Here is a 15943-nt window from a genome sequence, read left to right on the forward strand (position 1 = left end):
ACATTTCCTTGGAATCATTTCTATAAATTTTAGTCTGCCACTTGCACTTTCTTCTATGTGTGTTATGTGGTCATTCTACATTAAACAGTTTGGAATACATATATTTAAATATTTAATGATTATGGCTATTTTCAGTGATATATTGACAATGTGTAGAAAAAAAATGTGAAATAGGTCTTTCCACCAATTTCTTCACAAAATAACATTTCTCTACACTGAAGGTTATGTTCGAGTGACAACCATTATCTGCAGGGGATTTCACCCCTCCACCTCCCACCCCATCCACTGTACCCCTGTACATGAGAAAACCTCATGACATAAAACTACCAAATATGAAAGAAAATCCATGTATACCACAAGTCCAATAAATATAAGTCTATACAAAATTTTGAAACTGTAGCTCTCGTGTGCCAGTAGGACCTCAAAAATTAAGTGTTGTTGTTTAAGAAAAATACTCTTTGAGAAATTCTTGTACTACAGGAAAAGGAGACTGAAGTGCAATTAAAAGTAAAAGATAGTATTAAATCATTGGCATATTGAAGCCAACAGCCTTGTTGCAGTGCTAACACTGGTTCCCGTCAGATCACTGAAGTTAAGTGCTGTCAGGCTGGGCTAGCACTTGGATGGGTGACAACCTGGTCTACTCAGTGCTGTTGGCAAGTGGGGCACATTCAGCCCTTGTGAGACAAACTGAGGAGCTACTTGATTGAGAAGCAGATGTTCTGGTCTTGTAAACTGCCACATGGCTGGGAGAGTGGTGTGCTGACCACATACCCCTCCATATCCACATCCAGTGACGCCTGTGGGCTGAGGATGACATGGCAGCCGGTCAGTATCACTGAACTTACGTAGACAGTTCATGCAGAGTTTAGTTTAGTTTTTATTAGGTAAAAGAACAAAATGAATGGAAAACAGTATTTTATTTTTCTTATTTCAGTGTGGTCATCTGCTTGTACACCAGTGATGAGTCAGAGACAGCTGGTTTGAATCCTGCAGCTGGAAGAAATTTTTAGCAGTAGTATTGGGCTGGTTATGCAAAAGAGGGGTGGTACCATGTAGTTCCTGATCACTGGACTTCATATCAATATCTTGGATTAAATTGCAAACCTCTTGAGATTGTCCCATAGAGTGAGGACAAATGTAATATTGATAGTGACTTGTCTATTGGATGGTGCCAAACAGCCTGGTGGTCCCCTTGATGCTATTTGAAAAGAATAATCTATGTAATGGGACTGATTTCACCCTCTGCTTCTCTCTCTTACTATAATCAACACAAACATGGCACTCAAATCTACAAGCACTCGTCACAGTCAGCTACACTCAAATTTTGGGAAGAAAATATGTCACTGCGCACTAGGAAAGGAAACCTATGAGTTAGATGGCTGGGGGTCTCTGAGCTAACAATACTGTATAATTTTACTTTTACTTGCAAATATGCATTCTGATTGCATTGTTGTAGCACTTTATTGCAACATTGTTAGACAATCTTTATTCAGTTTGTACATTCTTTATGATACCTTAGGCTTTTCCCAACTTGCATTTCCTTCCTTCTTCAGAAAACTTTTCTAAGCCATTATCTGCAACTATTTTCCAAAGATAATTTGAATTGGTTCACCTTTGTTACAAAATATTTGGGGGAATTTTTTTTATGTTCACCTTTGTAATAATATGTTTTGTATAAAGATTCTTAATCCTGTTGGGTTATTTTAAAAATGACATATTTTCCACAAAAGATGCTATTTGATGAAACCTTTATTTCTGTAACCATTTTCAGCAAAATTCCATCATCTGATACACCTGGGTACAATACGGTGATATGGACATACTATTTTCGCTAAAATCTAATTTTATGTTTTCCTAACTCACTGAAGGCAAATGCAGGAAATGTTCTTCTTAAAGACGCAGCTAATTTCATTCCCTATGCTTGCCTAACTTGGGATCCACTTCTAAGGCTGCATTTTCTTCAGAAGTACAGATGTGCGCTCTTTGTTTCTATTCTATTCTGGAGAAGGCATAACAGTTACTACTGCCTTTTATGAAACTATCTGCCACTCATCACCTCAAGTAGTAGTCCCTCCTCTCAATTATTACATATACTCCACATGAATTTTTGGCAGTCAAGCACAGCACATTATAAGATCTTAAAATAGCAGATTCTATTCTCAGCTGTCACTTCACTAAGATGAATCTGTTCGGAAAATCAAACAATGGAAAATCCGGGGTGGAATGTAACAATTTTATGAAAAGGACAGTTGCTACTCACCATGTAGCAGAGATGCTGTGTCACAGATGGGTACAACAGAACAACTGCCACAATATAAGCTTTCAGCAAATGAGGCCTTTGTTAAAAATAGACCACACACACACACACACACACACACACACATATGCAAATGCTACTCACACACACATGACCACAGTCACGAGCAGCTGATGGCAGACTACAAACAGCAGCCAATGGTGGGAGAGGCAACAGGGTGAGGGTAAGGAAGAGGCTGGGGTGGGGAGCAGGAGGGCTAGCATTAAGGGTGGGAGATGGTAAGTGCTGCTGGTGAATCGTGCAAGAACGAGGTGAAGAGAGGGTAAGGCAGCTAGGTGCAATCTTGAGGTTATATGGAGGGCAAGGGAGAGGGGTACTAGAAAAGCAGAGAAGTAAAAAGACTGAGTGTGTTGGTGGAATAGAGGACTGCATAGTGCTGGAATGGGAACAGGGAAGGGTCTAGATGGGCACTGAAAATGACTAACAAAGGTGGAGGTCAGAAGGATTACAGGAACGTAGGATATACTGCAGGGAGAGTTCCCACCTGCACAATTCAGAAAAGCTGGTGTTGGTGGGAAGGATCCAAACAGTACAGACTGAGAAGCAGTCACTGAAATGAAGTACATCACGTTGGGTGGCATGCTCGGCAACAACGTAGTCCTGTTGTTTCTTGGCCACAGTTCGTTGGTGGCCATTCATGCAGACAGACAGCTAGTTTGTTGTCAAGCTCACATAGAATGCAGCACAGTGGTTGCAGCTTAGCTTGTAGATCACATGATTGGTTTCACTGGTAAGCCTGCCTTTGTTGCGATGATGTCTGTGACCAGACTAGAGCAGGCGGTGGTGGGAGGATGTATGGGGAAGGTCTTGCATCTAGGTCTATTGCAGGGATATTGATCCATCTGCTTGCATTATCCTAATATATCAACCAAGTAGTTATGTTAATATATTGTACTTGGAGTCTGTCATGGTGGCATGCCTGAAAAAGAATATTCTTGGTTTTCAAGCCAAAATGTTCTGCTTGAAAACCAAGAAGATTTTATTAACACAGATATATTCTTGGAACTGATTAATAGTTCTACAAGAATATTATATTATAAATTTTGAACTCTCCTACTTTAATAGGTCATGTATCCAACATAATGAATTCAAGATTTAATGTATAGAAGTCCACGTTAGCTGTACAAATGATTCACTCTGGGGCATACTGGAGATTATATATATATATATTTTATGTGAGCTGATTGTTGTTATTGTGCCTGCCACATGGTTTGTGCTCACATGTGTGTGAAAGCATGGATAATACATATTAGTATTCAGACTGCTGAGAACTATTTTCCAGTATGTCATGACTTAATGTTTCAGAATGGGCTTGAATATCCTATTACACTAGATAATGACAAATTGTTGAAACTACAGTCAGAATAAATATTTTTAACAATCATATGCAGAATGACTAGTACTTTTAATTAGTATAAAACTTTTGACTCTTTCATGTCCACTTCTTGACATGTTGCTTGTTGATGCTTGTCTTGAGATCTTCAGTCAAAAGTCAGCAGAATGAGTGACTAACATTGTCCAAGATTCACCTACCAGTAACAGGGTGTGAATCTTGGAAAATTCTTGCCACATGTGCACTTGAAATATCAGAAAAATCACTAAATGATCATTGGCAAAAGATCATGAAATGAAGTCCTATAGGCAATACATCATCTAAAAGAAAAAAATAATTTAGTATCTGTCACACTTTCATGCATGTAGCATATGCCATACTTACTGTATACAGTATACTTTAGAAAAATAAAAATGCTTAGAGAATATATTTTGAGAACACTGTCTCATTGATTAAACACATATATTTTTATCTCATATTTATTTGCACATTACTGATGCTGATATACAACTTCAATGTCTACTGAGAATTGGAAGAATCCTTAGTCGCAGTTGTTGTTGTTGTGGTCTTCAGTCCTGAGACTGGTTTGATGCGGCTCTCCATGCTACTCTATCCTGTGCAAGCTTCTTCATCTCCCAGTACTTACTGCAACCTACATCCTTCTGAATCTGCTTAGTGTATTCATCTCTTGGTCTACCTCTACAATTTTTATCCTCCATGCTGCCCTCCAATGCTAAATTTGTGATCCCTGGATGCCTCAGAACATGTCCTGCCAACCGGTCCCTCCTTCTTGTCAAGTTGTGCCACAAACTCCTCTTCTCCACAATTCTGTTCAATACCTCCTCATTAGTTATGTGATCTACCCATCTAATCTTCAGCATTCTTCTGTAGCACCACATTTCGAAAGCTTCTATTCTCTTCTTGTTCAAACTATTTATCGCCCACGTGGCTACACTCCATACAAATACTTTCAGAAACGACTTCCTGACAATGAAATCTATACCCGATGTTAACAAATTTCTCTTCTTCAGAAACGCTTTCCTTGCCATTGCCAGTCTACACTTTATATCCTCTCTACTTCGATCATCATCAGTTATTTTGCTCCCCAAATAGCAAAACTCCTTTACTACTTTTAAGTGTCTCATTTCCTAATCTAATTCCCTCAGCATCACCTGACTTAATTCAACTACATTACATTATCCACGTTTTTCTTTTGTTGATGATAATTTTATATGCCCTTTTCAAGACACTATCCATTCCATTCAACTGCTCTTCCAGGTCCTTTGCTGTCCCTACAGAATTACAATGTCATCAGTGAACATAAAACTTTTTATTTCTAATCCATGGATTTTAATACCTACTCCAAATTTTTCTTTTGTTTCCTTTACTGCTTGCTCAATATACAGATTGAATTACATCGGGGAGAGGCTACAACCCTGTCTCACTCCCTTCCCAACCACTGCTCCCTTTTCATGCCCCTTGACTCTTATAACTGCCATCTGGTTTCTGTACAAATTGTAAATACCCTTTCACTCCCTGTATTTTACCTCTGCCACCCTTAGAATTTGAAAGAGAGCATTCCAGTCAACATTGTCAAAAGCTTTCTCTAAGTCTACAAATGCTAGAAATGTAGGTTTGTCTTTCCTTAACTTTCTTCTAAGATAAGTCGTAGGATCAGTATTGCCTCACGTGTTCCAATATTTCTACGGAATCCAAACTGATCTTCCCCGATGTCGGCTTCTACCAGTTTTTCCATTCGTCTGTGAAGAACTCATGTTAGTATTTTGCAGCTGTGACTTATTAAACTGATAGTTTGGTAATTCTCACATCTGTCAACACCTGCTTTCTTTGGGATTGGAATTATTATATTCTTCTTGAAGTCTGAGAGTATTTCGCCTGTCTCATACATCTTGCTCACCAGATGATAGAGTTTTGTCAGGACTGGCTCTCCCAAGGCCGTCAGTAGTTCTAATGGAATGTTGTCTACTCCCAGGCCTTGTTTCGACTCGGATCTTTCAGTGCTCTGTCAAACTCTTCACACAGTATCGTATCTCCCATTTCATCTTCATCTGCCTCCTCTTCCATTTCCATAATATTGTCCTCAAGTACATCGCCCCTGTATAGACCCTCCATATACTCCTTCCACCTTTCTGCTTTCCCTTCTTTGCTTAGAACTGGGTTCCCATCTGAGCTGTTGATATTCATACAAGTGGTTTTCTTTTCTCCAAAAGTCTCTTTAATTTTCCTGTAGGCAGTATCTATCTTACCCCTAGTGAGATAAGCCTCTACGTCCTTACATTTGTCCTCTAGCTATCCCTGCTTAGCCATTTTGCACTTCCTGTCGATCTCATTTTTGAGACATTTGTATTCCTTTTTGCTTGCTTCATTTACTGCATTTTTATATTTTCTCCTTTCATCAATTAAATTCAATATTTCTTCTGTTACCCAAGGATTTCCACTAGCCCTCGTCTTTTTACCTACTTGATCCTCTGCTGTCTTCACTACTTCATCCCTGAGAGCTAGCCATTCTTCTTCTACTGTATTTCTTTCCCCCATTCCTGTCAATTGTTCCCTTATGCTCTCTCTGAAACTCTGTACAACCTCTGGTTCTTTCAGTTTATCCAGGTCCCATCTCCTTAAATTCCCACCTTTTTGCAGTTTAATCAGTTTTAATCTATAGTTCATAACCAATAGATTGTGGTCAAAGTCCACATCTGCCTCTGGAAATGTCTTACAATTTAAAACCTGGTTCCTAAATGTCTGTCTTACCATTATATAATCTATCTCATACAGTCTAGTATCTCCAGGATTCTTCCATGTATACAACCTTCTTTTATGATTCTTGAACCAAGTTTTAACTATGATTAAGTTATGCTCCGTGCAAAATTCTACCAGACAGCTTCCTCATTCATTTCTTACCCCCAATCCATATTCACCTACTATATTTCCTTCTCTCCCTTTTCCTACTCTCGAATTCCAGTCACACATGACTATTAAATTTTCATCTCCCTTAACTACCTGAATAATTTCTGTTATCTCATCATACATTTCATCAATTTCTTCATCATCTGCAGAGATAGCTGGTATATAAACTTCTACTACCGTAGTAGGCATGGACTTCGTGTCTATCTTGGCCACAATAATGCTTTCACTATGCTGTTTGTAGTAGCTTACCCGCACTCCTATTTTTTTTATTCATTATTAAACCTACTCCTGCATTACCCCTGTTGGATTTTGTATTTATAACCCTGTATTCACCTAACCGAAATTCTTGTTCCTCCGGCCACTGAACTTCACTAATTCTCACCATATCTAACTTTAACCTATCCATTTCCCTTTTTAAATTTTCTAACCTACCTGCCCAATTAAGGCATCTGACATTCCATGCTCTGATCCATAGAATGCCAGTTTTCTCTCTCCTGATAACGACGTCTTCATGAGTAGTCCCCGCCCGGAGATCCGAATGGGGGACTATTTTACCTCCGTAATATTTTACCCAAGAAGATGCCATCATCATTTAACCATACAGTAAAGCTGCATGCCCTCAGGAAAAATTACAGCTGTAGTTTCCCCTTGCTTTCAGCCGTTCGCAGTACCGTTTTGGTTAGTGTTACAAGGCCAGATCAGTCAATCATCCAGACTGTTGCCCCTGTAGCTACTGAAAAGGCTGCTGCCCCTCTTCAGGAACCACACGTTTGTCTGGCCTCTCAACGGATACCCCTCCATTGTGGTTGCACCTACGGTACAGCCATCTGTATTGCTGAGGCACGCAAGTCTCCCCACCAACGGCAAGGTCCATGGTTCATGGGGGGTAGTCACAGTAGCTTCACCAATTTCTCCACAATTTCATAGCAGTATTATGAAGTGTAGTCCTATATACAACTTTGGTGCCACATATAATATTTGAAGACAGAATTATCTTGACAACTAGTCAACACAAAGACTATTTGCTGCTTGTTATGCAAATTCACAGCACTGAACCACTAAAATATTTTAGGTTATACAAGTACAACAGACAGCATAGTATCACTACTACAAGCGGGTTCTTAATTGTGTTATGAACTGATTTTCAATAATTCATGTGGAATAATAAGAAGCAGTGATGGGGATTAACCAAAATTCATCATAGCTTTAGCTAACATTACACGTTCTTTAATAAGCATTGACAAATGCTGAGTAAGTAATCAGTATTACTTATCTTAAGGAATAACAAACCACTGAATTTCAATACACAAAACATTGAAGACTCAACCAACTGCAACCTTACTTTTATGATTCTTGCATGTTGTTTTATTTAAATGGTAACAAGCAATGTGAAATTTTTTTGTTCAGTTTAATTTTATGCATAACTGTATAGAAACAGGATAATTACTATAAATGATATGATGACATTTGATATTTCTGCAGTAAAGTATGAGGAAAATTATAGCAATGAAACTAACCTTTTGATGCAAGAATGGCAGCAGGAGGATGAATAATGGTGTTCTCTGGGTAACAACAAAATCAAGGAAGTTCCAAAATATTAGCCCTCCTTCATTGTTCTGTCCAATCTCCCTGATAGTACGCGCTATTCTTATCCAATCTGTCACTAACTCACTCTCAAAACATATGATCATGATCTTGAGAGCTGAAAACCAGGTTTTGTTATCAAACAAATTATTGTTATAAGTCATACAATTTTATAAGAAAGATGCAAATATATTATGAATTCAAACACAAACTCCCCCTCTCTCTCTCTCTCTCTCTCTCTCTCTCTCTCTCTCTCTCTCTCTCTCTCTCTCTGTCACACACACACACACACACACAAACACACTACATGTTTTCTGATGATTGCTGCTCTCTTGGATCGGCATCCTATATACTTCGGTCATTACTCTTACTATCACTTCAATCTTTTTACTATTTATGCAGTCACCACAGGGTGTGGTGACAGGAGTAGGATTGGTCCTGCTTGGCTGCAAACTACTGTTTTCATCTCCTCGCTATTACTATCAAACATAGACCACACTGCAGGTGAACTCTTTGCTTTTTCTTGGCTCGTGCAAGGTTCAATGCCTAACTCAGTTGTAGATCACTATGTTTGTCAATTAAATCATCTTGAAACCTAATTTCAATGATCTCTTTAATAATGCAATCCCAAAAGAAGACAGTCTAAGTACCTTGGTTTTGTTGCAATCTCTAGTATGTCCAGTTTTCAACAACAGTCAGCCATGGCTGATTTGGTAGTCTGGCATAATTCAGCATGACATCTATGTTCGCAGAACCTCTTTTCTTTCATGCATACAGTTTCCCAAATGGAAGTCTTGCTGCTTTGGCAGGAGATTTAGTGGACCCATGGTTTTCAAAGGTGTACACGATACTTTAGTGAACCTAGTAGTGTCCAGGTCTTTCAAAGTGAGTGAAATAACATTTGAAATTATGTCATTCCAAGGGTCTGCTAACTTATCTGGACAAATAGGAAGTGTGTTACAGATTTGTGCTCACTCTTTCTTACTGCTGTAGTCTAGGTATAACCTGTCTCAACACATGCCTTATCTGCTGGCTGTTGTACCCATTCCTTTGGAATGTTGCCTCCAGGTGCTTCAGCTCAGTTGGAAGGCTGTCTTGGCCATTGAAGGATCAGGCATTTTGAACAAGTGTGCATAAATGTCTTCAAGCTGGAAGTTGTGGTGACTACTGAAGACATGTAGATACAGATCTTTGTGTGTAAGATTTCTGTACAAACTGTGTCCCAGCTTTCCCGCTGGTTTCCAATTCACCAGTATGTCAAGAAATGGGAGGATGCCATTCTGTTGCACCTCCGTGGAAAACTTTATGTTGAGGTGAAGCGAGCTGAGCTGATTGAGCAAATCAACCAAGCTGTCCCATCCACGCTACCAAATGACAAACACGTCACCAACTTAATGGCAGAAACAGGTTGGTGTTAGTTGCTTTGTTCTAGGGCTTTCTCCTCAAACTTTTTGATGAACAAATCTGCCACAATCAGTGACAGACGATACCCATGGTGATGCTGTCTGTCTGTTCATAATAATTTCCATCCTTCTGGGAAGGTATGATTAAAGAGGGCACTGAATTTAGAGTCCAGTACTGTCTAATTAATAAGAATAGTTACTAAAACTGCATCAGTTAAGTAACCCTTCATTGAACCAATAAAAAGACACAGCATTGTCATATTGTGCAGTCCACACTCGATGGCAATGGCACAGAGCCTGGCTACTGCAGTTTGCAGCTGGGCATTACCATCAATGCCACCGCCCACTGCAGCAGCTGCATAGATAGTGAAGGAGTGGAGTGACAGAGGGGGAATGGCCAACATACGAGGGTTATTCCAAAAGTAAGGTCCGGTTATAAAAAAAAAATCAAAACTAAAATGTTTTTTCAAAACAATTGTTTTATTTACATTCCTTACATCTTTATCTATTTTTCTACATAACTTCCATACTTATTTAAACATTTGTCACATCGTTCAACAAGCTTTTGAATGCCCATGTTATAGAAATCGGCCGCCTGTGACGATAACCAGTACTTAACTGCTTCTTTCACTTCATCATCTGTGTCGAAGCGCTTGCCGCCGAGAAACTCCTTTAAGTAACGGAACAGGTGGAAATCACTTGGCGCCAGGTCCGGACTGTAAGGAGGATGGTCCATCTGTTCCCATCCAAATTTCTTGATCAGAGCTTGCGTTTCATTTGCAGTGTGGAGTCTGGCATTGTCATGCAACAACAAGATTCCAGACGACAAAAGACCACGTCGCTTATTCTGGATTGCACGTCGAAGTTTAGTCAGGGTAGCGCAGTAGGCGGCTTTATTAATCGTTGTTCCTCTCTCCATAAAGTCGACTAACAATACTCCACGTCTATCCCAGAACACAGTCGCCATAACCTTACGTGTTGAGATTGTCTGCTTTGCCTTGACCTTGACTGGCGATGACGTGTGACGCCATTGCATTGACTGACGTTTAGACTCTGGAGTGATGTGAGAAACCCATGTCTCATCCCCTGTGACAACATTGTCTAAAAGACTGTCACCTTCCTTATGATATCGCTCCAAAAAATCAAGAGCAAAAGCCATTCTTTTCATTCGTTGGGGCTCAGTAAGCAGCCTGGGAACCCAACGGGCACACAATTTGTGAAACTTCAAATGTTCAGACACAATTCTGTACAAAGTTTTCTACTCACATTCGGAAAATGCATGTCTACGTCTGTAATAGTGAATCGGCGATCTTCACAAATTTTTTTGTCAACCGCATTGACCAAATCGTCTGAAATCACTGATGGTCGGCCACACCGTGGTTCATCGTGCACATTATCCCGTCCTTCATTAAAAGCTCGCACCCACTTGCGCACTTTACTGTCGCTCATTATGTTAGGACCGTACACTTCAGTAATCTGCCGATGGATTTCCGCCGCTGAATTGTTTCTTGCAGACAAAAACCGTATCACTGCCCTTACTTCACAATCGGCGGGCTGATCAATTGTCTTAAACATTGTAAAGTGACACTGTGAACTACACTCAGCAACAGTAACAAAGCGAATGGCGGCGTTTGACGCGCAAGGCTTGCCGGGAGTTGGCGCGCATGCGTGTTTTGTCATTGGCGCCAAATTTCAATAGTTACGGCGAATCGGACCTTACTTTTGGAATAACCCTCGTATATAGGACACCAATCTGAGCCAAGCAGTAATTATGAGGAAGCACCTGATGACGGCAGTGAGTCTGTGCATCAAAATATCATGGAGGACTTACAATGTGACACAGGCAAACACCCAAAATTCTACAAGTTAGAAATACACTAAGAAAACATAAGATTGCATAATATTTTCAAAATGATAAAATTATAAATATGAATGAAAAGGATGGTTATCCAGAAAGCTGGTTTCCCAGGCTGACAAAATATCACAGACCATTCATTATGAAAGACAAATTCCTCTTATAAAATCATTCACAAAGGAGGATCATACAGACATACCATCATTTCAACACTACACAAGTTTCCATATGGCAGACACAAAAATAGGTATCCTCACCAGGTCCAGATGAGACCACAATATGGTTTTACAGTGAGTACTCTTCTCTATTGGCCCCGTACTTAGCCTGCAGTTCTTGAGAATCTCTTACCAGTTGGAAGTCTCAACTGAGTGGAAAAAGTGCAGCTGACTTCCACATATAAGAAAAGTAAAAGAATAGACCCATAAAATTACTGACCAATATCCTTAACATCAAACACTGGTTTGCTGCAAGAATTTCTTGGCATATATAATGAATTTCCTCAAGACAGAAAAGCATATAGCCACAAATCAACATATATCTAGAAAGAACTGCTCCTGAAAAACTAAGCTTCTTCTTTTCTTGCAGTTATTCTGTGAACCATGGATGAAGGGTAATAGGCAGATTCCATATTCTTAGATTTCCAGAAAGTGTCTGACATAGTGCCACACTGCAGGCTGTTAACATATATCAAAGCTTACAGATTATATTCTCAGATATGTGAGTGACTGGAAGAATTTTTAAGTAGTAGAACAATGTATGCTGTCCTGGATGGTGGGTACAAAGGTGCTGTCATGAGTGCCCCAGAGAAGGATGAAGGGAACCACTCTTGTTCTCTATATACGTACATGATCTGAGAGATAGGAAGAGCAGCAATCTATGACTTTTTGCTGGTTATGCAGTAATGTATGTGCAGTGTTATCTTTAAGTGATGAGAGGAGGAACAGGACAACCCAAACAGAATTTTTATTTGGTGTGATGAATGACAGTTTGCTCTAAATGAGGAAAAATATAGACTGAGGCAGATGAGGAGGAAAACAATACTATAACATTCAAATACAGTATTAGTGGTGTGCTGTTTGATGCAGTAATGTTGATCGAACATCTAGGGTTAACGTCACAAGGTGATGAAAATGGACTGAATATGAAGGTTAGTTGTAGGAAGGGCGAATGGTTGACTTTGATTTACTGGGAGAATTCTGTGAAAGCCTAGCTCATCTATAAGAGAGAGAAAGAGCACATACTGTACACTTGTGCAAACCATTCTTGAGTATTGCTCGAGTGTTTGGGATTCTCACTTTATCAGATTAAAGGCAGATACTGAAGGAATTCAGAGGCTTGCTCTAGGTTTGTTACCAGTATTATGGAGAAGCTACATGAACACAAATGGGAATACCTGAGGCAAAAGGTATTCTCTATTACAGGAAACACTACTGGAAAAATTTGGGAACTAAAATTTGTGAAAGACTGCATCACATTCCTAAGACCACTAACATAAATTTTGTGTAAGGACCACAAAGACAAGATAAAAGAAATCAGGGATTGTACAGAAGCATACAGCCAAGTGTTTATTCCTTGCACCATTTGTGAGTGGAACAGGAAAGGGAAATGTCAGCAGTCATTAAGGTACACTGTTCCATGCATCAGATAGTAATCTGCGGATACAGATGTAGATGTAGAAAGTGCATAAACAAAAGATCCAGGTTTTGGTTATTTTGTACAAACATCTTAAGTCTTTACATTGCCACTTTTATAGTGGCTGAAAATGACAGACCATTCTGCCAAAAAGTGCAGTGAGGACCATGATAAAATTTTGTGAGGAAAAAATCTAGCTCTGATTTCAATTAACAATCATTTGTATACAGGCCAGATATCATGAACAAGCCGATAGCTTGTTGGTGGCATAGACAAATTTTCGTAGGTCACCTCTTCGTCTATGATGAAGAGTGCAGCAAGCAGCTATGACTTTAACAGGAATACACTAACACCAAAGAATTTGAGGATCACAATCAAAATCAAATGTAGAGGACCAAGTATGACATTTATACAGTGGTACCAAACAATTGTGACGACTTCTTGGCTGGAATCCTCACTGACTGTGAAATACTCTCATGAAGCAGATAACAATCCATCAGTGACGGAGTGTATTTCCATGCAAGAGCACATTGAAGTATATGGCTGTTATGGAAGTGGACCCAAAAAATGGTTTGGAACACAAATGGGAAGCTGCATATTGATTCCAGTCAAGATATGAAACAGTGAACACTGCACTGCAGAAATTGAGATTGATTCTTCAGAGCAAGTGATACAGGATGCTCACTGAACGTGGTGTGCTGATGACAACAACATTCATTCAATAACACCTTAGTACATGGAACATTTATTGCAGCCATTGTTCTGGGAGGAGTCTGGCTATCCTTCTTGATTTTACCTTCCATCTGATTCTTATTCTTCTGTCTTCCTTGCACTGGAGTAAATTTCTCTCTAATTAACATATTCTTAGTTGTGAAGACGTATATATGGCAACACACACTAGGTCCAGTTTAAGGTGACGGGCTTCTGTGTGACAGGATACAAAAGTTTACCCCATAATATAAGAGAGTCAATTTTGACTACATTAGATTAGATACAATGTTTGATGGCCAAGCAGTGAGGACATCCTTGAGTTATAAGCTGTCTGAAAAGAAAAAAAAAGTGAAACATCCAGAAGGAGAGGAGGAAATGAAATTAAACTTCCTGGGTTGAGAGATAAGCAATGTTATTTCAGTGATTACAATATCGAGTCAAATTTACATAGAACTTGGCAGTACGAGTTCACTTTTCAGTATGATATTGCTCCCCTATGGCTTTGATGTATGCACTGTGTGGCATTTTCTAAACTTGAGGTCAATAAATGATTACATTCTGAGCCCTCATTCTATTATGCCATAAATCAATCCTCTGGATTTCATGAATGATTAGTGGAGAAATTAAACTGGCCACAGTTCATTCCAGGAGTTTTGTGCAATAGTTCACTTGTGTTGGGTTAATATTGATAAGTCAGAATCATGTATTCATATTACAACATTTATTTTGTAAACAGTGTTCTTTTGTGCAATGATAAGTCTGAACTATGTATTCGTACTTTAGTATCTCAATGGCATGACAACATTATGAACCATCAGTGTCTACATCTACAAGACTACTCTAAAATTCACACTTAAGTGCCTTGCAGAGGGTTCACTGAACCACTTTCACTCAATTTCTCTAACATTTCACTCTCAGTCTGTGCACAGCAAAAATGAACACTTAAATTTTTATGTGTAAGATCTGATTTCTCTTATTTTATCGCCATGATCATCTTTTCCTATGTACATGAATGTCAATAAAATATTTTTGCATATAGAGGAAGAAGTTGGAGGTTGAAATTTCATGAAAAGATGTAGCCACAAAGAAAAACACTTTGTTTTAATGACGGCCACCTCAACTCATGTATCATACCTGTCTACTCTTGCCCCTATTCCACAATAATACAAAATGAGCTGCCCTTCTTTGAACTTTTTGGAAGTGGTCTGTCAATTCTATCTGGTATGGACCCCATACTCCACAGCAATACTCTAGCACAGGATGAACAAGCATGGTGTAGGCAGTTTCTTTAGTGTCAATACAACTGCAACTAGTCTAGCCAACAGAGGAAAACACAACACATGTGACAAGTTCGAGTGGTTGAGAACTGAGTACACATAAACAGTGTGGCATGAAGTGAAAGCTAGGTCTGCAGTAGTTGAACTCAGTGTCAGAACTGCCTAATGAGGCCTATTGCCACTTGCAGATAAATACCTGGATCAGTGGCTCTGCCCATGCATGTGCCCTCTGTGAAACTGTTGTGTACTATCCTGCTCTGATACCCATGCCAACTTCTCTGCATCCAACTTGATGTCTGATGGCAGGTATACTAAATACCCCTCTCCTGAAAGGCCACATAGGGCTGAAAATAATCCAGTTTAGCTGTGACCTCTGTCGCAGAAATGAAGAGGGCACAAGATTCCCTGGCAGTGGGTCACTGCCCAGAGGAGACAGTGCCGGTGTAGGTTGCTCTGCCAGAGGGGCAACAGATTGCAGAGGCTGCAGCAACAGTTAGTCTATTGACAGGTGCAGAGGTGAGGACTGGGCATTGGTTCAAATTCTATGGGCTCCTCAGTGGGAGGTGCAGAAGCTAGCCCCACTGGCACTCTATTCTGCAGTTGAAGGTAGGACAGTGGAGGAAATAAGAGGGGCTGCCACAAGAGGGAGAGTCCCACCAGAACAACATCATGACCAATCCTCTTACCTAGCTCGGAGTGGACTGCTGCCAGCACCACGGTGCAACAACTGCAGGTCAAATGCACTGCATGGTCATACCCCGAGGTGATTTAAACCCACAAACCACCCACCAGAGTGTTGTTTCACCATGTATCAGCATTATCCTTAATTTATGAGCATAAGTGTAGATATGCCTCTAGTTTAAAGGATGTGAGGTTAGAAAAATTAAACATAAATATGTATTT

At 39.7% G+C, this 15943-nt stretch overlaps 1 protein-coding gene and 1 long non-coding RNA gene across 2 annotated transcripts in view; one reads left to right on the plus strand and one right to left on the minus strand.

The window, feature by feature from the left end:
• The window catches only part of LOC126416076 (uncharacterized), a 143788-nt gene that overhangs the window by 108060 nt on the left and 19785 nt on the right, over positions 1-15943 (plus strand). The window lies entirely within an intron of this gene.
• Positions 1-15943, minus strand: part of LOC126416075 (protein unc-80 homolog) — a 1008688-nt gene that overhangs the window by 88060 nt on the left and 904685 nt on the right. The window contains exon 58 of the mRNA XM_050083557.1: positions 8096-8280. Within this exon, the coding sequence (XP_049939514.1) occupies positions 8096-8280 (185 nt within the window). The remainder of the gene's footprint in view (positions 1-8095; positions 8281-15943) is intronic.

Source organism: Schistocerca serialis, chromosome 8 (assembly GCF_023864345.2).
Source record: "Schistocerca serialis cubense isolate TAMUIC-IGC-003099 chromosome 8, iqSchSeri2.2, whole genome shotgun sequence".
Taxonomy (NCBI): Eukaryota; Metazoa; Arthropoda; class Insecta; order Orthoptera; family Acrididae; genus Schistocerca; species Schistocerca serialis.